We start from the raw sequence: 26932 nt of genomic DNA on the forward strand, positions 1-26932 counted from the left end.
CTGTAGTAAATTAGCTCAAGGTTATTCTTCCCGCATCTTTCCCGCCGTTATAATGTTGCGAGTTATGATTTAGATTTCAAGGCTCGTGTACCTTCTGGAACATTATATAGCAGAATAGCTTAGCGGGAGGAAGATTCATTTGAACGGGGCTTCAAATGAATCGACTCTTTTGATCCGAACAAACGAATCGTTCAGCGATGCTATCAACATAAAATTTGAGCAGGGTAGCAAGATCAAAGTTCAAGACATTAGATTCATTAATATACACAGGCACCTTTCTTTATACAAAATTAAACTTTATTGACTAATCTAACAAATACTAACACCTAACACGAACACATTCATACAAGCATAGGGGAGAGTAACAAACGTGAAGAGGTTGAGAAGATGTAATGATGGAAAACCCTTGTGGTTTGTAAGCACAAACCAGGCAAACCAAACGTAATCAAGTTCAATATAACCCTTCTATTGTCTCTTTAGGGTTCATTTAGTTCACACCAGTTTAGATGTTGGGAGAAAGGTGATACTTGCGGTCTGTTCGTGAGGTCCAAGCTCCCGTTGTTGAGCACGTGGTTGGTTGGCTGATCCTTTGTTGGTTGAGGCAGCAAAAGTTCTGAACAGGGAAATGTCCGAGCGTGGTGCGATTAACCCTTTCTGTCTGGGTTTCTGCTTGCTTTCTTGGAGGTTTCTATGCTTAGGTTTGTTGTATAGAGTTGAAGAAGGTTTCAAAACAGAGGCCTTTGGAGCAGAGAGGGGGGTTGCTTGGGGTTGGGAGAGAGAGGGGGAGCTCCCAGGCAGTTTGAAGAAGATCCCAAGAGCGTTTGAACAGAGAGAGTTCCCAAAAGAAGGAGTTTAGCTTGGTCTTCAACTTTATAGGGCAGGTTCGGATCCACCCTCCATGGAAAGTTGACCAATTAGAAGCTAACTTCCTGGAATATTAAATTTATGGGTCTTCTTCAGAGGCAGAATAATTTGCATAGGCAAATTTTATGTAAATCGGGACAAAAAATGTTAAAGTCTCTTAAAACATTAATATGTTGCACTCATATTAAAATAAAATGTCAACGATCAATTTGTACAGCGAGTAAGCTTTTCGAAAAGTCCAAACTTGAACAGTATAAGAGGTTGTTTTGCCTAGGAACAGTTAAAACATTATATGCAGGGGTATTAAAACCAAAAATATTAATACAAGAGAAAGGGAAACTTTGCAAAACAAATGATTAAACATAAAGAGTAAAGTTTATATGAAAACAGTGTTAAACAAGCAGTTTAAATAGTCCTTTGTAAGTCATTCCTGTGCTTAGTGCCGCATGGCACATTCCTTTGGGTCATAAATACCTTGGAATCAGGTTTCGAGCCTTCTCTGGGCAAAGTTAGCTGGTTGTGGAATAAAATGCAAAATGTTTATGTGTCTGGTCGGCCATATTCGTTACAAAATGTTGCAGTCGTCATTTCCAACCACAGTCTCACGACAGTTTGTTATACTGTGGTCCCTCATTAATCGAGAGAGTTACTTTCTAAAAATAACCTGCAATAGGCAAAATCCGTGAAGTAGTCTGCTTTATTTTTTCACAATTATTATAGATGTTTTAAAGGTGCAGTAGGTGATTGTCTGTCTTCAGAAGCACTTTTTGTTGTGCTGGCTGAAAGTCTCTTCACAGTCTAACAGTAATGATTACAGTAAATGATCTAAATGTATTTATATGTATTTTTTTATTTTGGGTAAGGCATAAAACTAAAAAATGTTCATCCATTTAAATTGAGTCAGGCCAACATCTCTCATAATTCAGATAAGTAGCCCAATCTGTCTGTCAGCAAATGCAGATTTATACAACTGCACAGCCGTTTGTACGCAGCTCCGGCGACCAACGCGCGATCGGTAAAAACCTGCTGAATAAAACTTTTTAAAAACCTGAATCAATATTGGAGTTACCTTTGCACGCTGGAGAAAGGATGACACAATGTCTGAAGGATTTCTAGTAGACGGGTATTGTTCTGTTTTAAACCTGTTTAAAACAGGGGTCGGGGGGGCAAAATCTATACAGCTTATAACAACACAGCTTATAACAGACAGCTTATCCAGACAGCTTATAACAACACACACACACATAGACAGCAACAAACAAGCTAAACACAGCATCACACTTTCTCATTCACACACATACATAGGCATGCTCGCTCGCTTGGTAGTCGGGAGCAATATTGTTAGACCGCCCGCTCCCGTCCAAAATTACACCTGTTACCGACCGCTCCCGCACTTTATTCAGAAATTTATTACCGCACCACAGGAAATCGGGTCGGGTCCCGTGGTACAGCCGCGGGAATGCAGACCCCTATTGTGTCACACTTTCGCCTTACAGAGAGAAGGTCTCTGATTCGAGCCTCAGCTGGGTCAGTTGGCATTTCTGTGTGGAGTTTGCATGTTCTCCCCGTGTTGCCGTGGGTTTCCTCCCTGTGCTCCAATTTCCCCAAAGGTCCAAAAACATGTGGTACAGGAGAATTGAATAATTGAAATCGGCCGTAGTGTATGAGTGTGAATGAGTATGTATAGATGTTTCCCAGTGAGGAGTTGCAGCTGGAAGAGTATCCGCTGCGTAAAGCATATACTGGATAAGCTGGCGGTTCATTCCGCTGTGGCGACCCCAGATTTATAAAGGGACTAAGCCAAAAAGAAAATGAATGAATGAATGAATGAAATTGCAAATAAATAAATAAATAAATAAATAAATGGGGAAAATTGTGAGGCCTAGAAGGTGAACCAAGCGAGGGACCACTGTATAGTCAAAAAATGTAATCTAGCGATTTTTTTCGGCCATGCACATGAAACTTCCCCTTTTTTGTGTTCCTTACCATGACTTTTAACCTATTGGATTCAGGGTGCGAAATACAGCAGAATTTGAGAGGATTGACTTTGCATAGTGTCTAACACTGTATAAACTACAGGCAGTAGACATGTACACAGCGCCATCTAGTAGATTTGTCATCTAAAACATGCAATGAAACATAATGTGTTCCATGTTTTGCAAAAATGTAGGCTGAGGCATGTATTTCCAATGAGCTTAGACTGAAAAATTTGTTGATGTGGATTTCCAAGTTCTCATATAAATTTGTACAAAAAAAAAAACTGACTGACAGGGACACACACATATACACAAACACACAGAAAGAAAGACAGACACACAGAGAAACCCATACACAAACACAGACTCAGAAAGACAGGGACACACAAACGCACACACACAGACAGAGACACAGTGAGTGTCGCACAACCTGCTTACTTATTCCCTGTTGGGGGCTCGTCCGGGATATGACCTCTCGCACTTATGCCTAGTAAAACATTTAAGTAGATTGTTAGCTAAAAGCATTCTTGGAGATTGATGTACTGTAATGTCTACTGAGACTTTAAGAGTCAAAAATGTGTATAGAGGCAAAACAAAATGAAGGCATGTAATTCTTGGCAATACACCAAAGCCCTAAACATGAATTGATTAGATTACAATATGCAGTATACAATATTATACCTGCAGTCCACACTCTGAAGTCTCTGCAAACATTCTGAGCATGCATGTTTTACAATTGTAGCCTTGTCCTATACCAGGGGTGGCCAACCCTGTTCCTGGAGAGCCACCTTCCTGCAGATTTCAGTTGCTGCCCATATCAAACACACCTGAAGCAATTAATTAAGACCTGAACACCATGTGGTAATTATAGGCAGGTGTATTTGGGTTGCAACTGAAATCTGCAGGAAGGGGGCTCTCCAGGAACAGGGTTGGCCACCCCTGTCCTATACAATATTAATTGAGGGATAGATGGATGGATGGATGGATTCTGATTGGCTGTCAGTGTTCATTCCTTAATTCTTTTTGGCTTAGTCCCTTTATTAACCAGAGGTCGCCACAGCGGAATGAACCGCCAAAATATCCAGAATATGTTTTACGCAGTGGATGCCCTTCCAGCTGCAACCCAACACTGGGAGACACCCACACACAGTCATGCATTCAAACACATACACTAAAGCCAATTTAGCTTATTTAATTCTCCTATAGCGCATGTGTTTGCACTCTGGGTGAAACCGGAGCGCCCAGAGGAAACACACGTGAACACAGGGAGAACATACAAACTCCACACAGAACTGCCAACTGACCCAGCCAAGGCTCAAACCAGCAGCCTCCTTGCTTTGAAGCGATGACCTACATGTCTGAAATGACACTAAAAATGAAATACTTTGACTGCAGTTTCAAGGTAAAATGAACACTAGGGGGCATATGATTTAGCCAAGGTTGACAGCAGTGGGTAACGTTGTGCATTGTCTTTCCACCACTTGAGAGGGCAAGCCATGGGTGAGATGGAGGTCTCTTTCCAGTACAAGCTAATGTCTGCATCAATCTAGCAAGTGTGCTGTGTTCTGCAGTCCCCATGACTGTTTTTAGTCGTGTTCCCCAACTTATATTTTACCACAGTTTGGCAGTGCCTGCATACTGCTTTTTTCTTTGTCTGTCACCTTTTCTCCTTTTTCGTATCTTTTTAGAAAGAAACCGAAATGTTTCCACACATCTGATTTAAAACCTGCTTTAGGTTCGATCATTTCCAGCTTTTTCTTCCCCGCTACTAGCAGCACACTCCATTTCCGCATTACTGGATCTGTAGTGACAACAGACCGCAAAGGATGACGACCACACCTGGGCTGATGGGAATTGTAGTTCCCGTTCGCTTCATTCGCCTAAGCAAACTTTTCTCAGAAATATAGTTTTATTGAGTCATGCGCCTACGGTAATATTGAAAAAAATTACTATTGCGGTATGACAGTATTTACAATATTGTTACATCCCTACTTAATAATTTATAATCTGCGACTCGTTTGTATTCTGACCACATGTGCTTGGCTGTACACTACATCAGTAAAGTGTTTAGACTTTTAAAAACACTTCAGTAACACATTGAGCCACTAAACACTGTTCTTATGACTTTTTTTACAGGAAGAAAACGCCAATTACTTCCAAACACTTCAGATATAGTCTGAGTTAGTGTGCAAGGCTATTGATGAAATCCAGCATAACACTGTATGACAACACTTCAGATGAGCCTACACCTAATCAATCTGTCAGATTCTGGAGTGCATTACAGGTCTAAAGAAAATGATAAATGATAAATGATCTTAATAAACAAAACAAATACATTTTGAAGATGGTATATACATATATAATTTCACTCAATGGAGGCCACGTGAATGGTTTGTAAGCACAATTCAGTGCACACAGCATGCCATATCATCTGATAATTGTATGAAATAATTCAAAAAAGCAAATGACTGTGTAAAGCCACATAAAACAAGACAAAAATACGATGTATATGCCGAGCTCAGCTGCTAATCAGCCGGAATCAGCTGAGGAGACATGATGGCAACCAGCAAGACTTAGCTGTCACTCAAGTGGCCACGCCCTTAATTATGCAAACTTAATATGAGCTATAAAAATTCACCCCCTCACAGCTGTCATGAAGGGTAATATTAGCTATATACACCTAAATCATTCTTTGTACCAGGCTGTAAACACCTTTTTTCTGCCGTAAAGTTGGTCGTTTTAACAGTTGGCTCAATAGAAATCTGCCAGACCAAGAGTCAGACCGAGCAGAATTTCGATGAATTGCACTTTCTGTTACTTCAGTATTGGCTTCCTGAGGGAGAGCGGGAGGTTGCCGCTTGGTTTAAATGAACTGAACTGAAGTGAACTAAAATTAAAGTAACTGAACTGGAATTAAATGGGAATTGTTGATAATTAAATAATTGAATTAAGTGGTAAATAAATTCACCGAGTTATAAATGTAAAAAAATAAAGTAAAATGACTGTATAATCCACTGTCTGCACTTTCAAGAGTTCACACTTAGCTGATGATTGATAATAAAGCTTGTTTGGCGTGCTGTCCCGGGAGAGAGCCCTGAGCTTATAAGATCCTCGAGCCCTGGGCTCCCTCCCGTTGCAAGGCGAAAGGGGAGTTTGAGCTCAGGTAGATCTCGATGACTCCCCCTCTTGCTTGTTGTAGCTAAGTGTCGGATATGTATGCTGAAAGGTGTACTCAGAGTTTAGCTAATGTATTTTGATTAATTGTTTAGAGTGCTTGTTTTTAAACTGTGGGAGGAAACCGGAGGACCCGGGGAAAACCCACGCGACTGGTTTGGAAAGGAATTAAACTAGGGACATTCTTGCTGTGAGGCAACAGCGCTAATCGCTGGCCACCGTGATGCCAGTTTGAAAGGAGGGAAAGTAGGGTTGGGTGGGGGGGTTTCTTCAAGGCGAAGATACTGAGATGAGAAAAGTCTGGTTATTTATAGTGAGTTAAGGATCGTCTGATAGGATAATCAGTCACTAGCTAAAGTTGGAACAGCTGTGAACAATCATAAGCACGTGATCCTCTCGAAATTTGTTTATGAATAAACTTCACAAAGTTTAGCCGTGTGTGTATATATATAAAAAAAAAAAGCTCTCAATCACATATGAGACGAGACGACAGAGAGACGCATCAGCAGATTCTCCAAAACCAGGTCAGTAAAAAGCAAACACTTTAAATTCATACAGTCTGTATAGCCACAAGCAGGAGAGCGAAGAGTAGAGGTGTAGAGGATCTCCTGTGCTCAACACTGACACACATACACACACACACACACACACACACACATACATACACACACACGTGTGCGCACACATGCACAGCCGATGGGGACGCTGTCGATGTTTTTACACAGATTCTGTCTGTTTTTGTTGTAAATGAAAGCTCGGATTACCTCACATGTCACTCATTGGCAGACTCACATCACAGTGTCTTTAGAGCCTTTAGGTGAAGATGAAAATCTTCTGCGAGCAAATTTATGAGAGAAAGAGATTATTATAAATTATTATCTATATTATTATAAATGAATCATTGTAAATATACTGATTATTATTAATTACTACTGTTTTACCCTAAATGTTAATCGGTAAATGTACATTTTATTCTGAGTGAATTAAGTGAGTGGTTCATTCATTTTCTTTTCAGCTTAGTCCCTGTTATTAATCAGGGTCGCCACAGCGGAATGAACTGCCAACTTATCCAGCATGTTTTAACGCATGCTTTTACCTTCCAGCCGCAACCCATCTCTCAGAATCATCCATACACACTCATACACCACGGACAATTTAGCCTACCCAGTTCACCTGTACCGCATGTCTTTGGACTGTGGGGGAAACCAGAGCACCCGGAGGAAACCTACGCAAACGCAGGGAGAACATGCAAACTCCACATGCCAACTGAGCCGAGGATCGAACCAGCGACCTTCTTGCTGTGAGGCAACAGCACTACTTACTGCGCCACTGCTTCGCCCTAAGTCTGATTATAAAGAATACAATTAATTAACATGTATTATTTGAGGCTGACCATATTCACACACTGCTGCCATATTAAACCCTTTATGCAAGTGATTTTTGCATAATAGGTCCCTTTTAAGATCCTCATACTCAGATTTACTCAGTTAGCTAAAGCATACAGAAAACAGGTAAAACTTGAGCCTGATTATGTTGTTTAAATGTGTCTGGCACAAATTAAAACAAAGGCCCACACTGACTGCATTCTCCAGTCAAGAAGAGGTCAAACCGGGGTCAGCGTGCCAGATTATGGTCATGAGTTGCAGATTACTGATTTAATAGATGCAGCCTCTAGATGACCTTTTGTGTCAAAGTGTGGCTTAAAACACTCTGCAGTTATAATGCACACTTTTAATGTATGTTCATGGTGTTCGGAGGATTTGAATGGCCAGCAGAAATCCTCACATAAAGCCAGCGTGTTGATTTCTATCATGGCATGGTTTAATTAGATTTGCATAGACGAGCATGTGAATGATTTCAGACAGAAAGCAAGAGAAAATTAAATGAGCACGATTGAATATAATTAAGTACGGAATCATTATGTATTTCAGACTAATCAGCCGTTACAACAGTGTTTTTAGTGAGCGTCTGTAGAGTGTTATGCAGAAAAACATAATGAACTGCTCAAGCCGTGCATTCATTCAATAAAAATTAATAACTACCAGCATATTTGAAGATGTATTTCAAGACTGCAATGCATTGTGGGATGCAGACACAACTGATTTTAAAACACAAGTCAGGGTTTCTGCAGGGTCTTAAAAAGTCTTTAAATGTCTTAAATCACAAAATCAAAATTTTAGGCCTTAAAAAGTCTAAAATTTACTGAAATGTTGTGTTGTAGGTCTTAAATCTTTTTTAAACAGGTCTTAATTTTCTTCTGTTCATAAATTGCTTCCCAGTCTGGCCAAAATTGATACAGTCATCAACAATCCATCTGAATAAAACTTTTTATTTTTAAAAGTATTTTTAACTCTGTTCATCATAATGGTTTACTTATTTTCCTTAAAATAGCATTTCATTAAAAGTTCTCCATGTAGATTTAGTTTATTATAGTTTTTTTTAAATATTAATAATAGAAATAAAATCTAAAATATTTATTTTTTAAAATTATTAATGTATAATTGTATTATTAAATGTCTTAAATTATAATAATTTTTTTTTTTGATTGGGCAAATAAAAATATTTTCCATCTGGGCCATTTAAAAAAATGTCTTCTGATTCTAAAATTTCAGTCTTAATGGTCTTAAAAACGTCTTAAAAAGTCTTAAATCTAACTCTGGGAAATCTGCAGAAACCCTGCTGAGTGGATGATGAGATGGTTAAACTGAAGAATAAAGACTACTTGAAGGTCATTTCTCATAGCAAACTAATGGTAAGAGGGGTGTGGCTAAGAATATTGTGGCTTAAACGTCAAACTGACATCATCAGAGAAGGAGCGCTACTCTAAACGCAGAAGCAGATGCTTAGACTGAGTGGTTTTGCCAACTTCAGCCCAGCAAAACATTTTTAACTACCTAAAACCAATATAAAAACTTTTTTTTTAAATGGCCTAACCTTAAAACTTCTATAAAAATGGGTTTTAAAAAAAGGTTCAAACCTAAAACTACTTAAAATTGCTGAAAAAAATGTTTAACTGATGTTAAAATGCTTTTTAGAAGGTAAAAGTGTAAAATTGCTGTAAAAACAGCTTTTAAAACAGCTTCATATGTAAAATTGCTGTAAAAACTGCTTTTAAAACAGCTTCATATGTAAAATTGCTGTAAAAACAGCTTTTAAAACAACTTCATATGAAAAATTGCTGTAAAGACTGCTTTTAAAACTACTTTAATTTTAAAAAATTAAAATAGCTTTGAAATAGCTTTAAACTGTAAACTACTTAAACTGCTGCAAAAACTACTTTTAAAACAGCTTAAAACTAAAAAATACTTAAACTGTTTAACTGTTTTACTATGAGCTTTTAAAATAGCTTCAAACTAAAAACTGCCACAAAACAGATTTTAAAATAACCTAAAACAACTTAAAATTGCAGAAAAATGCTTTAAAAAATAATTTCAAACTTAAAATTTCTATAAAAATGACTTTTAATATAGCTTAAAACTGCTAAAAATGCTTTTAAAACAGCTTCAAATTTAAATCTACTTTAAAAACGTGCTTAATTTGCTTAAAAAAGGTTTTAAAACGGCTTCAATTTTAAAACTGCCTTTTAAAAATGGCCTTTAAAATAGCTTTAAACTTTTTAAAACGCTTTAAACAAAAAAAAAATACTTAAAACTGTTTCGCTATAAAACGGCTTCGAACTTAAAGACTGCTGTAAAAAAGCCTAAAACTACAGAAAACTTGCTTTTAAAACTTCAAACTTTAATAAAAATGGGTTTTGAAATAGCTTCAAACTTAAAATTGCAAAAAAAATTATTTTAAATGGGCGTCACAGTGGCGCAATGGGTAGCATAATTGCCTCACAGCAAGAAGGTCGCTGGTTCGAACCTCGGCTGGGTCAGTTGCCATCTCTGTGTGGAGTTCTTCCCATGTTGGCGTGAGGTGATCCCAGATTAATAAAGGACATAAGCCAAAAAGAACATGAATGAATGAATTCTTTTAAATCAGCTTCAAACTTAAAACTGCTGTAAAAAAAAGGGTTTAAAATAATTTAAAACTTCTATAAAAATGGGTTTTAAAAAGCTTCAAACCTAAGACTAGTTAAAATTGCTGAAAAAATTATTGCAGCTTCAAACTTAAAACTGCTGTAAAAAAGGGAGTTTAAAATAATTAAAAACTTAAAACTTCTATAAAAATGGGTTTAAAAAAAACTTGAAACCTATACTTAAAATCGCGGAAAAAATGCTTGTAGCTTCAAACTTAAAACTGCTGTTAAAATGCTTTAAAAAGGTTTCAAACCTAAAACTACTTTAAAAAGCTGAAAATGCTTTTAAAACAGCTTCATATGTAAAATTTCTGTAAAAACTGCTTTTAAAACCACTTCAAACCTAAAACTCTTATAAAAATGGATTTTAAAATTGCTTCAAAATTAGCAGCAGAAAAATTACTTTGAAAATCACTTCAAAGGTAAAGTTACTGCAAAAACTGATTTTAAAACATCTTCAAACTTAAAATTGCTAAATAAATACTTTTAAATCAGCTTCAAGCTTAAAACTTCTATGAAAAATGGATTTTAAAACAGCTTCAAACCTAAAACAGCTGAAAATTGTGGGAAAATTCTTTTTAAACAGCTTCATGTGTAAAATTGCTGTAAAAACTGCTTCTTAAAACCATCCAAACTTCTATAAAAACAGATTTTAAAATTGCTTTAAGATTAAAATTACTTTTAAAACAGCTTCAAATGTAAAACTGTAAAAAATATAAAAAAAAAAAATTCTAAAACTAAAAACTGCTTTAAACTTGAAGCTAAGGCTCAGGTAGTGTAAAGGTACTAAAACATCAGCATTACCCGAGCCTTTACACTACACCAAACACCTTAAGGAGGCTATAAATGACGATAGTCTAAATGAACATTAAGTACTTCACCATCCTCCCTTACACAATGGACAATAGCACTGAATAGCATGTGAAGACTTTCCCTGATGCAGCAGGTATCAGCATCAATCCCACCACCAAAAGTAAAGGATGATTTGAGGCTCAGATTGCACCCCTGCAGGTCGTGATTCACCATCTGTGTGTGTGTTTTTTTTTTTCCACAACCCTTTCTCCTTGTCTTTGTCCTTGCATTCCCATAGCAGCGATCCGTCTCCGTCTGTCCTCCGGCTATGATCTGTCTGGCTGTGATGTGGTCACCGTCTCTCACCCTCCGTCCCACTGCTCTTCTTGGAGGAAAATCTCAACAAAGCTGTCAAGAACATTTCCAGGTCATCACGTATATCGCAGGAACGTTACAGTTCTGCACTGTGACATTTTGCTTATCCTGCAGTGACGATCTGAAAGAGCACATTCACTGAAAAAAATGATTCATTAGATTTACAAAATTTTGGTAAGTGCTTGCAAGAAATATAGGCTGAATTTAAATGTGATGTTCAGCTTAATTAGTTTGTTTAAATTCAGCCCAAATAAATAGTTTCACGTGTGTAGAGTTACTGAAGTTTACCCTGCGCACTTGCGTTTTTTTAGTTACTTCTTTGGTTTGGTGCGTTAATCTTATCGTTGCTATTATTCAAAAAAAGCTGACGATTCGCACTTAATTGCTTCGTACTGTTTTTATTTTTTATTTTTCTTACATTTTACGGGTGATTAAAAGACAGACGTTTTGGCACAAAGCCTTCCTCAGAAAATAAAAACAGTTTGAAGCAATTAAGTGCGAATCGTCAGCTTTTTTTGAATAATAGCAACGATAAGATTAACGCACCAAACCAAAGAAGTAACTAAAAAAACCGCAAGCGCGCAGGGTAAACTTCAGTAACTCTACACACGTGAAACTATTTATTTGGGCTGAATTTAAATGTGATGTTCAGCTTAATTAGTTTGTTTAAATTCAGCGCAAATAAATAGTTTCACGTGTGTAGAGTTACTGAAGTTTACCCTGCGCGCTTGCGGTTTTTTTAGTTACTTCTTTGGTTTGGTGCGTTAATCTTATCGTTGCTATTATTCAAAAAAAGGTAACGATTCGCACTCAGTTGCTTCATAATGTTTTTATTTTCTGAGGAAGGCTTTGTGCCGAAACGTCTGTCTTTTAATCACCCGTAAAATGTAAGAAAAATAAAAAATAAAAACAGTACGAAGCAATTAAGTGCGAATCGTCAGCTTTTTTTCAAATAAATAGTTTCCAAACATGTGCCTTAGAAAAAAAAAAAGAGTAAATCCAATGAACCATTTTTAGCGAAGGGTAACATCAGAGCTCGTTGGCCCGATTCAGCATTATGAGAGCGCTCTGACTGGTAATTAAGCCACGAATCAGAGCGTGAGCGTGATGTATGAAGTGACGTAATTGATAATGACCGAAACACATTGAATGACAGTAAAAAGTAGCATTTTTACCCAATAAATGTGTTAATAATGTCAAATGGTTTAAATATAGTCATTCAAATTAACTTAAAACAATTAAAAACGGCAACAAACATTTATTTAGGCCCAAACTACAAAACCAAATGTAAAACAATTTTAGCATCACATTTGCTTAAATTGCACACTAGTGTTGTAGGAGAGGGGAAATAGAATATTTATGGGATTTGTAGTCCATAGCGAATGAATGAATGAATAAATGAATTAATAAAAACCTGCGAACATTAAATACAAGAACAGAGAATAGAGCACTCTTTAATTATCAGCTATTAGTCAGCGCCCGCTCTTTTTCCCTGGTCATGTGCTTCGTAAATGCAGACATTTGGATATGAGTCACTTTTAAAAGACGATATAATCAGGTCAACAACAAAACAAATCAGATACAGTCACTAATGCCTGGGGAAGAAAACATAAACAAAAATATTTGACCAGAATGAGCTTATTGCCCTAATCACTGATGTATTTCCACTTATGGTAACTATTGTTTTCCAGTATGTTTTTACATTATTAACAAATAATAACAGCTTAATCCTGGAAGTGACTATGAAGAGTTTCTCTATTTGTGGTTTACCAGTTAGAATCTCTTCACACACTTAAGCTGTTCACTGTGGCTTATCCAGCAGCGTCCTCATCCATCAGATCCATCGACCGGCTCATATTTCAGCCCACAGGTGACGCTCACAAACCCAAGGTGAGCTGAAGGCTGTCTGGATGTTTGTAGCGAGAAAAAAACGCTTAAAAAAAAAAGATCAACTGCTTTACTACAGTCTTAAAGAGGACACCCACATGAAGATATACTACAGTGATTTATAGTAAATACTAGTGCTTTTAACATTCAGTAATATGTTTAAATATTATTATTTACAAAAGAAAAAAAATAGTTTACATTAGCAGCAAATATATTAGCACAGTTTAGCTAATTAACATTAAGGGCTCTATTTTGACCGTCCATGCGCAGAGCGCAAAACGCAGGGTGCAAACGCTTTCAGGGCGTGTCAGAATGCATTTTTGCTAATTTAAGGACAGGAAAACCTGCTTTGCACCATGGCGCATGGTCTAAAAGGGTTGAGTTTATTTTCTTAATGAGTATAGGTGTGTTTTGAGAATAAACCAATTAGAGTCTCATCTCCCATTCCCTTTGAGAGTCAGCTGCGTTGCGCCAAGAGCGCATTCGCTATTTACAGGACGTAAAGTAAGTCTAAGTGGAAAAAATGAGCATTTCACAAGCAAACAGTTCACAGTTTATTAACAGAAAACTGTTAAACAGAGCATCTACTGCGTGAGAATGAGAGATAATGGATCACTTTCACTTTCGCTCTTGGATAGGGAAACCTTTACGCACAGACATCAATTAGTCTATAAATAAATACTTTTGTTTGTTAAGCGCAAATATTTGTTTCAAAACTATTTCTAAATTCAGTTCTAATTTCCAGCAAACGAATAAATGAACAATAATAATGAAATGTGCTCAAAAACCTGAGTTATATCCTAAAACACATGCTGTGCTCCATATGGTCTAAAACCTGACAGGTGGGCAAATCTAAGCTTGTTTTTAATAAAACAAATATAAATATGGATATAATAAATAATGCTGCTAATAATAATAACATTATACAAAAGCAAATTGTTATGAATGAACTGAAAAAGCCTCCCGAGATGAAGAAGACATAAAAGCAGTGATTTTTCATATTTATGTAGGCTAGAAAATAATATGTTTTGTAATATTTTAATCCTTTATATTTATATCCTATATCTATTCTTATTATATCCTATATATATCCTTAATATTTACATTTTTTTATATGTAAAGATATTTGCCTATTGCTCTCTTGTGTGTATTAAGCAGTGTGTAAGCGACTCTGCGCCGGAGTTTAGACCGGGTTAGTTTTGGTCTAATGAAAAATCTATTATAGTTTCTCAAAATAGCAACGCGCCAGCGGTCCGCCTCAGAACGCCTTCCTTTTTAGACCAGAACGCCTATGGGAGCACAAATGAGCGCTAATGCATTTGCTATTTAAACAGCGTAGCGCAACGCCTCAAAACCACTCTTGCGCCAAGCTGAAAATAGCAAAAGACTACTGCGCCGCGCCATGCGCCACACTGCGCCGGGTGTATGATAGGGCCCTAAGAGACTCCAAAACCTGTAGTTAATGGGTCAGACAAGGGAGACACCCAATATATGTACTGTTGGTGTGCTAACAGTACAGGAACAGGGCTGGGAAACACTGTACTATTGTATGGAAGTGTGTGATTTTGTAAGCAGCCATGGTCTTTGGGTAAAAGCAGGTGAAGATACTAGTGAAAGAAGTGACTGCAGTGAAAGTCCCACAGCTTCAGTCTCTGCACCAATAACTGGAGAACTGTCACATCTGATCCACAGCTAAATGACGAGTCTGTGTGTATGTGTGTGTGTGTGAGTGTGTGTGTGTGCGCTCCCACGGGCATTGTGCTCATAATTAAGTGTGATTTCCACCGGCAGAATGAGGGAATAAGAATGAGGCGGTGTGTTCAGCAGTGTGTGTCCTCTTCTCATCTCATTCACACTGACGGCTGTTTAAGACCCTCATTAATCCTCGGACACTTTCTCCTCAAATTAAACGCTCATTTTCCTTCAAAAGCTTCCTTTCATCCGCTCCCAATCAGGGCTTGACGAGACCCTTAAATATTTGATTTGAAGTCCGCATGACATCAAAATTAGCAATGTCTTTTTTGCTAGTGTGCATTGTTTGTTTTTATGGTGAACACTTTGCGTAAGTTTCTTCGGCTTCGTCCCTTATTTATTTGGGGTTGCCACAGCAGAATGAACCGCCAACTATTTCAGCATATCCTTTACGCAGCGAATGCCCTTCCGGCCACAACCCAGTAATGGGAAACACCCATACACAATCTTTCTCTCACACACACACACACACACACACACACACACACACACACACACACACACTTATACACTGCGGACAATTTAGCTAATCCAATTCCCCAATAGTGCATGTGTTTGGACTGTGGGTGAAACTGGAGCATCCGTAGGAAACCCACACCAACACGGGGAGAACATGCAAACTTCAGACAGAAATGTCAACTGGCCCAGCCGGAACTCGAACTAGCAATCTTCCTGCTGTGAAGTGACAGTGCTAACCACTGAGCCAACATGCCACACCTCTTGATGTAAGTTAATGCATTGAAAAAAAGGTTGGTTTTGGCAATCTTCAATCAAAATAAGCATTCGTCTATGCTTTATGTATGGCCATTTTGACATAGACGTCTACATTTCCCCCAGTGGATTATAATAAGAAGCAGCCGGTCTGTTTCCATAGTGAAGAGTGAAATGAGTCCACCTGAGCAGCGGCACAAACAAAGATTCAATTAGGAGATGAGACTGAACTCTGAGAGATGCATGTGACGCATGATGTGCTGCTCACGCTCTGACTCTGCTGGATGGGTTTATTGTGGAGCTTAAAGTCAGCATCACATCAAAATCTGCTCTTCTTATGTTTATATGTATGTAGTAGATTATATGTATAGTCCCTGTATAAACGATGTATCTGTGCACTTTAAGTAAAAATAATAATAAAACAATCTTTACTCAAATACTATTACATTCCCTCCTCTCTCCAAAAGGCTTTTCCTCATTTCTGGTCACATAAATGCCTTTAGGACAGGCCATCAGACCTTTAGGGAGGGGCTATTAGTTATTTAGGGGGGTGGGAATATCCGTCCTTTAGGAAAGGCAGTTAGTCCTTTAGGGCGGGGCTATTAGTTATTTAGGGGGGTGGGAATATCCGTCCTTTAGGAAAGGCAGTTAGTCCTTTAGGGCGGGGCTATTAGTTATTTAGGGTGGGACTATCAGTCCTTTAGGATAGGCCATCAGTCCATTAGGGCGGGGCTATATTAGTTATTTAGGGTGGGACTTTACGACTGGGCTATCAGTTATTTAGAATGGGACTATCAGTACTTTAGGACAGGTCATCAGTCCTTTAGGGCGGGACTATATTAGTTATTAGGGTGGGACTATCAGTGCTTTAGGGTAGGCCAACAGTCCTTTAGGGCGGGGCTATATTAGTTATTTAGGGTGGGACTATCAGTTCTTTACGGCTGGGCTATTAGTTATTTAGGGTGGGACTATTAGTTATTTAGATATCAGTCCTTTAGAGCGGGGCTATATTAGTTAGTTAGGGTGAGACTATCAGTCCTTTAGGACAGGCCAACAGTCCTTTAGGGCGGGGCTATTAGTTATTTAGGGCGGGACTATTAGTTATTTAGATATCAGTCCTTTAGGGCGGGGCTATATTAGTTATTTAGGGTGAGACTATCAGTCCTTTAGGACAGGCCAACAGTCCTTTAGGGCGGGGCTATTAGTTATTTAGGGCGGGACTATTAGTTATTTAGATATCAGTCCTTTAGGGCGGGGCTATATTAGTTATTTAGGGTGGGACTATCAGTCTATTAAGGTGGGACTATCAGTCATGTAGGGCAGGACTATCAGTCCTTTAGGACAGGCCAACAGTCTTTTAGCGCGGGGCTATATTAGTCATTTAGGGAGGGGCTATCAGTCCTTTAGGTCAAGGCTCATATTTATTTAGACTGGAACTATCCGTTAGTTGGGGTGGGACTATCAGTCCTTTAGGACAGGCCATCAGCCCTTTAGGGTGGGGCTATTAGTTATTTAGGGTGGGACTATCAGTCATTTAGGACTTGACTATCAGTCCTTAAGGACAGGCCATTAGCCCATTAGGGTGGTGCTGTTAGTAGTTAAGGGTGGGATTATAAGTTCTTAGGACAGGCCATCGGTCTTTTAGGGCGGGACTATTTTTCTTTTGCATTTCAGGACTTTTTTTGATTGGATAATCATCACAATAGAGGAAAAAGGACAATGTTAACTCCCTTTTCATGCAACTTTTAGAAAACTAGAGCACATTTAACAGTGTTGAACAGAGCTGTGCATCATTCAGACCTCATACAGAGCTTTTCATATTACAATTTATTCATTTCTTCCACTCATCATTTCTGCGCATTGGGTTCTGCATTTGATTCAGTAGCATGCATCAATTAAAAACTTGGCTGAAATTCTAGATTTTACATGGTTTACAACCTATATTATTCCTGTAACCTGACAAACCTCTGAATGCATTTGAAAATACACTACTAACACAGTTCAGGAAGTTCAGAGATAAAATTCTACACTCATTTTTTTCACAAATAAATAAATAAACAAATAAATAAATATATATATATATATATATATATATATATATATATATATATATATATATATATATATATATATATATAAATATATATATATAAATATATATATATAAATATATATATATATATATATATATATAAATATATATATATATATATATATATAAATATATATATATATATATATATAAATATATATATATATATATATATAAATATATATATATATATATATATAAATATATATATATATATATATATATAAATATATATATATATATATATATATATATATATATATATATATATATATATATATATATATATATATATATATATATATATATATATATATATATATATATATATATATATATATATATATATATATATATATATATATATATATATATAAATTCTATGTCTTTCAATGTTTGGAATAGATCCTTTAAATGATCATGATATACCAGAAATGCCATGACCTGAGGAACTCTGGTCTTACTAAACTAAAATGATAAATCTTTTAAAATATTTTGGTTGTTCTTTCACATAACAGAATTTTTGGGATCTGCAAATGCTTTTAACTTTTACTTTTTTAACTTCTTGTTTTTCAAGACAACTCATTATTTTCTCTCTTTAAACTTCAAAATCATGCCTTAGTGTGAAAATGTGGAGCTACAGCAATCTGTGTTCAACTGATGTTCAGTCTATGTAGCCTTAAATACTTGACAACAGACCCAACACAATGGTGAAGTACAGCAGTGAATGAACACTGCTGCTTCAAGATGCCCTAAAAGCAAATTGTTGATGTTTTGGTCCTATTTTACAAACTATGAACTTGTAAAATAAAACAACATGACAAAACTTTTGTGCCAATAATATCCAATGTATTTAAAAACACAAAATAATAATACAAAAAAAATGGAGTACAGTGAAAAACAGTGGTGAGTAAAGCAAACAATGATGCAATTAGCACAAACAAACAAATGACATTTTCACTGAAGGAGACAAAAAAAAAAAAACAGCTTACATGTGAAAAGTGCTTGGCTAACAGAGATTTGGGGAAATTAAATAAAACACATTAAGACTCAAGACAAGAAAGCACCTGTTTCTGTGTCAAATAGACAATAAAAATACTTTTAAAAGTCCTAAAAAAGACCAAATCAGGCTCATTGGAAACATAATTTAGTCTAGATATGTGTGAAAATGCTTCAACATAAGTTTCTGACACTAGAGGGCACTACAACGACAACGGCTTTTGTTCCTTTTCACACTAATGATACTTACAAGGACATGTTCTTGATAAATAGAGAATTTTTTCATGCAGTTTGCACAACACCAAATAGATACCACAATACAACTTAACAGAGTGTGCAATTTGTAATTGAATATGTTTGCATCGCCTATCTATCTCTATATGGACTTTTCTGGTGTGCTTTTTTTACATGTGCTTTTGAAAACACTATTGGTTGGGTTTAGGTCAGTGGTTGTTTGATCTGACTGATAAATGGCACCTTCTCTTGAATGTTTACAATAAGCACATGTATCTGAACCAAAAATAAATAAACCCAAAGTAACATATTTTAGATTAGCATAAATTTACACTGCGCCCTCTAGTGGATTTGTCATCTTAAACATGTCAAGAAACACGCCCAGAGCAATGTATTTTACGTTTTATAAAAAATGTAGGCCGAGGTGTGTTTTCCAATGAGCCTGGGTTGAAAAAGGCACTTGATGCTACACGTCTCTTATAATCCACACAGAACAAAACCAGCCTGAGGTGAAGCTCCACATTTCAGTTTTAAAAGTCAAAGCACCACATTCTTTAGTCATGAACCCAAAACCGTTCAGAGTTCAATCGTACAGTGGAAACAATTTGAAGCTACATTTTAACAGAAGTGGTCGATCCTGAGTTGGCATGCTGAACTGATGCTCTTAAATGTGGTCCTAGATCCAGATTTGTATGTGCATTTATATGGATGTTTTGGAACAATAATATTTCAGAACATAAATATATACAAGAAATAATAAATAGGAATGCCATGCTTTTTAAATATACCACGTTAGTTGTAAAAACTATCTAAAAGTGGGCCTAAAAGACTCTCTGGAATGTGACGTAAAAGCACCAAAAATAGCTGTAAAATATAGCAAGTTAAATAAATATGCACTAACTGATAAGAATAAAAGCACGATAGTGGTTTGCAACACTGACAGGACTTATATTTTGTATGTAAAAAAACAACCACAGGAAATTCTGAGCAAGATTGATGTGGTTAGAGGTCCTAATATTCATTCATTCATTTTCTTTTCGGCTTAGTCCCTTTATTAATCTGGAGTCGCCACAACAGAATGAACCGCCAACTCATCCAGCATATGTTTTACACAGCGGATGCCCTTCCAGCTGCAACCCATCGCTGGGAAACATCCATACACATTCATTCCCACTCATACACTTCAGACAATTTAGATGACCCAATTCCCCTATAACACATGTGTTTGGACTTCGGGAGAAACCACTCGGAGCACCCAGAGGAAACCCACGCGATAGCAGGGAGAACATGCAAACTCCACACAGAAATGCCAACTGACCCAGCTGAGGCTTGAACCAGTGACCTTCTTGCTGTTTGGCGACAGCACTATCTACTGCGCCACTTCGTCGCCCTGTGGTCCTAATAAACATACAAATTTTTTTTTTAAATGTAAAAATGCTGGGTTGTTTTAACACAATGTTGGGTCAGATATAGACAAATATAACATTTATTTTTAACATGATTTTTTTCAACTGAATTTTAATAACTTTTAACCCAATGGTTGGGGTTTGTCCATATTTGACCCAACATTGGATTAAAACAACCCAGCATTATTTTATTTTTGAGTTTATAATTCCTCCAAAAATGTTTAATTAATGATTTACTCGTCCACATGTCATTTATTTATTTTCATTTGGCTTAGTTCCTTTATTCATCAGTGGTTGCCACAGAACAAACCGCCAACTATTCCAGCATGTTTTACACAGCCGCTGCAACCCAGTACTGGGAAACACCCATACACACTCATTCAAACACACTATGGTCAATTTTTATTCATTCATTTATTCTTGGCTTAGTCCCTTTATTAATCTGGGGTCACCTCAGCAGAATGAACCGCCAACTATTCCAGCATATGCTTTACACAGCGGATGCCCTTCCAGCTGCAACCCATCACAGGGAAAAATCCATACACTCTCATTCACACACATACACTACGGACAATTTAGCTAACCCAATTCCTCTACAGCGCATGTGTTTGGACTGTGGAGAGCACCCAAAGGAAGCCAACTGACCCAGTTGGGGCTCGAACCAGCGACCTTCTGGCTGTAAAGCCATTGTGCTACCCACTGCACCACCATGACACCCTCATAGAGCGAATGATTCCTCCAATAATATTTGATTTGATCATTTACTCGTCCACATATCAGTTCTCATGTGCATGAAACTACACAATGATTTTTAAATGACAATGTGCATTACTAAAACTGAAGTAGACAATGTTTTCTTACTGTCAAGATCCAAAAAACGACATGTACATGACATGAGAACGAGTAAATAACACTCTTTATGTCTAGATGGACTGTTCCCTTTAAGTGGTGCATGAAGCTCAGTGCAGATGATCTTATAGAAAACCATAAACAAAACAATCCAGAGACACTGCACATGTATGAATAAGGAAAGCTAAATTTCCATTTAAAACATGTAAATGAAACGTGTGCGCAAAATTGGAATATCGCATAAAAGTTTCCCAAATAAAGCAGCGTTTTTATCCAATGAGCAATACAAGAGAACAAAATGGTCACTTCCTGAAAAACTGGAGCAGATATCCGACAGAGAATGTAGTTTAGTGCGTTTGGAGAACCCACTGTGGTATTTTTTCTTCGTTAATAAAGGAGTTGCACCTCAGAAGATGAAGACAAACACAGTGAATGCAACGTGGTGGCTTTTGGAGGCGTGAGATGCTCTTTGGGAGCACAGACAGATGCTCAGGACAGTTCTAGAGGGAATAATAATATAATAGTAATAATACTGAACCACTGTGATGACAGACTTTAGCTGAGGGGTTTCAGAATGAGCAAAACAACATTTCAGATGTTTTACAATGTGCTGAAAATGCTGAAAAGTCCATTAATATGTCCCATCATGTACATTCTCGTCATCACATCATCTGTTCAAACTAAATCATATCACTTTACTGATGTGCAAGCACAGAGTTTATTCAGTAAATGTCTTTTCACTGTAGTTAAAGGTGCAGTAGGTGATTGTCTTCAGAAGCATTTGTTGTTGTGCTGGTTGAAAGTCTCTTCACAGTCCAATTGTAATGAATACAGTAAATGATCTAAACAAGTTTATATGTATTTTTATATTCTGGGTAAAGCATAAAACTAAAAAATGTTCATCCAATTAAGTAGAGTTGGACTGTCATCTCCCTTAATACCGATAGGCAGGTCAGACTGTCTCTCAGCAAATGTTCTGTTCACTCAGATCCGCCATTAGCGTGTGCCCGTCTGCATCACAAACGCATGCGCTCCGAGCGAGCTGCGGGCCGCTCGCAGATGCCGAGTCGGAGCCGCCGAAGGACAGCCGAGCTCGGGCCGATTACTGTAAAGCCAGGCGCAGGTATAATTCACCCTTAAAGCGGCCGCGCGGTCACGAGACGGACCGGGAGAAATCAAATGCAGAATTGAAACTTTTAAAAACCTGAATCAGTATTGGAGTTACTTTAGCACGCTGGAGGAAGGACGACACCAGGGCTGAAGCATTACTGTTAGACAGGTTATGTTCTGTTTTAAAACTATTTTATGTTAGATTGTGTTGTTATGAATGACTTCTATGCGCAGACGTGTTGTTCAGCCACTGAAATCTCCTGGTGAAAAATTGATGTGATTATTTTCAGTTTCATAAGGTTCTTTGACAGCATCTATAATGTATTATATTTATGTATTTATATTTAGTTTAACAAAAAAACATCAGTAAATAGCGCTTATCCGCCTAACCTGCTTTACTGAGCTAAAGTTGCTTTTATATTCACATTGGGTCATTTCTGAACAATGACAGCCTTCCTATACTGTTTACCATGCTACTCTGAATATTCGCTCTGAAATAGCATGTAAGTGTGGCTAAGTAATACATGTAATTCCTGCACGGCGCTGACACTAACTAACTGGCGAATGACATGAACTAGTGGGTTGTCTGACTGCTGTTGTGACACGGTGCTCGCGATTTCAGGGGGTGTGGCTTTGAATCACAGTCCCTCCCCGCTGTCCAAAGATAATATGCTAAGCGGTTAGCATTTTGGCAGATCACCTACTGCACCGTTAATGCACATTTTTCTTATTAGATAAAAAGTTTATCCGACTCATGCTGCGGTCACACTTAAGTTTAAGCATGCAAAATTATTTTGTACGACACTGCGGAAAAGGGCGGGATTAAACAAGATAATTAGACATTAAAAAAATTGGCGATTGCTCCGTATTTTAAATTTCTGTCCAGAGAGGTCATGTTTTGATCCTTGATTGGTCTCACGCAGTCATGTGATGCGATTTCGCAGGTCAGAGTTTACCAAGCTTGAACTTTCAAACGCAGCGAACTGAGAAACTTGTCGCACGAGCTTGTGTTTCTGGTCTGCCGCATTTACTTGTGTATCAACGGAAGTCTATGGGGAGAAAAGTCTAGTGTGACCGCAGCTTCACTTGTGCGCATCAGTTTTCATGCACATTTTCAAAACATCTTGGCGTTCCCATTTTTTATGCAATATTCCAATTTAAGCGTGCATTAAAAAGAGGTGGATGGAAACATAGCTAGTGACGGAGTCTGTTCAGATTTCCCAGCTGTCACTGAAGTAGTGCTCCTCCTCCAGGTCTTCATCTTCAACCTGTTCTTCTTCTACATCACAGTATTTCTCTTCTTCTTCATCATCTTCATCCTCATCTTCCTCCTTCAGCTGAGACAGCATCGCCTGAAGAGCAGACTTCAGCTCCAGGACCTCCCTCTCCAGAGAGAGTGGCTTTCAGTTAAAGAAAATCTGATCACAACATCATCTACTCATTCACACACCAACAAATCCAGTGGAAGAACTCAAAATGAGAACAAAAGTCGAATAGGGATATTTACAGTTGAAGTCAGAATTATTAGACCACCCTGTATATGTTTTTCTCCAATTTCTGTTTAACGAAGAGCAGATTTCTTCAACACATTTCTAATCATAATAGTTTTCTAATCATAATAGTCATAATAGTTATAGTTGTGACTCATTTTTAGTAACTGATTTATTTTATCTTTGTCATGATGACAGTAAATAATATTTGACTAGATATTCTTCAAGACACTTCTATACAGCTAAAAGTGACATTTAAAGGCTTAACTGGGTTAATCAGGGTAACGTTAGGCAAGTCATTGTATAACAGTGGTTTGTTCTGGAGACAATCCAAAACAAATATTGCTTAAGGGGGCTAATAATATTGACCTTTCTCCAGAAGAAAAAATATTATCAGACATACTGTAAACATTTCCTTGCTCTGTTTAACATAATTTGGAAAATTTTTAAAAAAGAAAAGAAAAAAAAAACTCACAGGAGGGCAAATAATTTTGACCACCTGTATATACAGCTGAAGTGGTTTTCTAGTATATTTTTTTTCAAGGGAAAGTATTATTTCTTTTATTTTGTCAGATTTTTTAAAAACTATTGTCAATATAATTTCCTCCCTTAAGAAATCATTTGTTTTGATTGTCTACAGCAGTGTTTCTCAACTGGTGGGTCGCAACCCAAAAGTGGGTCGCGGGGACATTTTCAGTGGGTGTGGTCAAAATTTTTTTACTTAATTTGCTTATGCCAGACTTTTATTTTGAAATGCGCGCGCGACAATCATATCGACTACTTTCCCAAGAAACACGATGTTGATCTGTGGATAAGCAATCCCTTTGGAATTGACGTGGAAAGAGTCACGTTGCTGAGCAACGAAGAGAATCAGCTGGTGGAACCGTCATGTGATAAGACGCTGAAAAAGACATTCAGTGAAGTAAGCCTCTCCCAGTTTTGGTGTCGCAAAGTGCTTTCTGAGTATCTGTCCCTTGAAACTCATGCAATCAAATCCATCCTACCATTCAGCACTACGCTTGTTTGAAAGTGGCTTCACTTCCTTGTGCAGCTTAAGTCAAAGCAAAAGAACAGGTTGGACATTGTTGTGAGCACCACAAGAGGGTTGGCATCGCCCTCATTTACAACAGACATGAAGCTCAATCTTCGGGTAGCAGAAATGAAACAGATGTTTATAATTGCTGTCATATTAGATGTAAAAATGGTTATGATTATTATTATTATTATTTTTACTGTAACTTGCTGCTTTGTTCTGTTCAACAGGATCAGTGTTAATGTTTTATTGACAGTTTAGTTTATGGTAACTGAACCTTTTCTTGCCCTAACCACTGTTACAGTATTTTTCATTTTTCCTTTATAATATTTCTATAATGTAATACATTTTGTTAAATGACAGCAATAAAATATTATTTATTTGTAAGTCTCTGTGATTTTCTTACTACTTGTGTGTGTTAACAAATAAATTATAATTCCTAAAATTATATCATAGTTGCTAAAAATTTGAGTCGCGGCTTGATGATCATGTAAAAATGTGGGTCCCATGGCCAAACCAATTGAGAACCACTAGTCTACAGAACAAACCACCGTTGGCCAATAACTTGCCTAATTACCCTAACATGCCTAATTAATCTAATTAATAGCTTAATGAATTAGCTGAATACTTAAATCCAGCAAAAACTAGTAAAATTTTTTGTTCTGTAATCATGGCAAAGACAAAATGAGTTAAAATTTCCATTATATAAAATTATAATAAAAAATATATACACAATGCAACAAAAAAAAAAGTTGCAATCTATTCTTGTTGAACAAAATGCATGATTTATGAGAAGTTAGTTATAATTAGAGTCATGCTAAAGTTTTTTATTGTGTGTGTGTAAATTAGTCAGTGGTGCATTATGCAATATTTTATTAACATAATGAGCACACACGACCCTATTTTAAGAATCTAGGTGCAAAGTCTAAAGCTCATGGCACAAAAGCATTAAGGGCATGTCCGAATCATAGACTGTAAAATATATGGACGTAATATCCGTGACGTCACCCATAGGTTTCTACAGAGCGCAAAAGAAGCCACAAGTAGGTGCGGCTAACCGTCGCCATTTTGTTCGCGCGTCATCACACCCACGGCGGGATACCAAACAAGGGCAAAGAGGCGGAGAGTGAGCGGAGCTACAGACACCTGCTAGCATTTAGCTTGGACCTGGTTCAGACACACTTTACTTTGGGAGAAATGCTTAATACTTTATCACCTGCGGCTCGTTTGTATTTTGACCACTTGTGCGTGGTTGTACACTATATCAATAAAGTGTTTAGTCTTTTAAAAACACTGCTGTAACACATTGAGCCACTAAACATTGTTCTTATGACGTTTTTCAACAGGAGGAAAACGCAAATTACTTCCAAACACTTCAGTTATAGTCTGTGTTAGTTAATGTAAGACTATTGATGAACTCCAGCATAACACTGTATGACAACGCTTCAGAAGACTGATCTAGAGCCCACAGCTAATCAATCTGACAGATTCTGGAGTGCATTACAGCTCTAAATATAAATATAAACGATAAATGATCTTAAATAAAACAAATACATGTACAGAGATGGTATATAAGTACTTTACTCACATGGGAAACGGAGGCCACGTGAATGGTTTGTGAGCACAATTACGTGCACTCAGCATGCCATGCCATCTAATAATTGTAGGAAAAAAGTCCAAAAGGCAGCTGACTGTGTAAAGCCACATAAAACAACACAGAAATACGATAAATATACGAGTTCAGTGGCTAATCTGCAGGATTCAGCTGAGGTGACGTGACGGCGACCAACGAGACCTAGCTGTCACTCAAGTGGCCACGCCCTTAATTATGCAAACTTAATATAACTTAATATAAAGGAAACGGATGAGTTATATAAAAATTCACCCCCTCACAGTTGTCATGAAGGGTAATATTAGCTGTATTAACCAAAATCTTTTTTTGTATCAGGCTGTAAACACCTTTTTTTCTGCTGTAAAGTTGTTCATTCTAACAGTGGGCTCAATTGAAATTTGCTCTGTTTTGGAGCCAGGAGCGGCCACGACTAGCGGAATTTCAGATGAATTGCAGTTTTAGTTACTTCCGTATTGGCTTCCTGAGGGAGAGCGGGAGGTTGCCGCTTGGTTTTGACCTTAGTCTTGTTAGCCTTTTTGTCTTAGCCTGCTGCCT

The 26932-nt window shown here is 37.3% G+C and overlaps 1 protein-coding gene and 2 long non-coding RNA genes across 4 annotated transcripts in view; 1 reads left to right on the plus strand and 2 right to left on the minus strand.

The window, feature by feature from the left end:
- Window positions 1–26932, plus strand: part of LOC147841212 (uncharacterized) — a 1204737-nt gene that overhangs the window by 726555 nt on the left and 451250 nt on the right. The window lies entirely within an intron of this gene.
- Window positions 8558–12303, minus strand: LOC147834328 (uncharacterized). The gene is made up of 3 exons (XR_015506502.1): window positions 11950–12303; window positions 9174–11516; window positions 8558–9093 (listed from the first exon to the last, which is right to left on the minus strand). It is a non-coding gene; the product is annotated as an uncharacterized LOC147834328 (long non-coding RNA).
- disc1 (DISC1 scaffold protein) overlaps window positions 20311–26932 on the minus strand; it is a 92686-nt gene continuing 86064 nt past the window's right edge. The window contains exon 14 of one of the 2 annotated variants that reach the window (XM_087277775.1): window positions 20311–23638. In XM_087277775.1, coding sequence (XP_087133901.1) covers window positions 23454–23638 — 185 coding nt within the window. In that variant the 3' untranslated portion in view covers window positions 20311–23453. 2 annotated transcript variants of the gene reach the window in all.

The sequence above is a fragment of the Danio rerio genome, chromosome 13 (genome assembly GCF_052040795.2).
Source record: "Danio rerio strain M-AB ecotype USA chromosome 13, GRCz13ab, whole genome shotgun sequence".
NCBI lineage: Eukaryota > Metazoa > Chordata > Actinopteri > Cypriniformes > Danionidae > Danio > Danio rerio.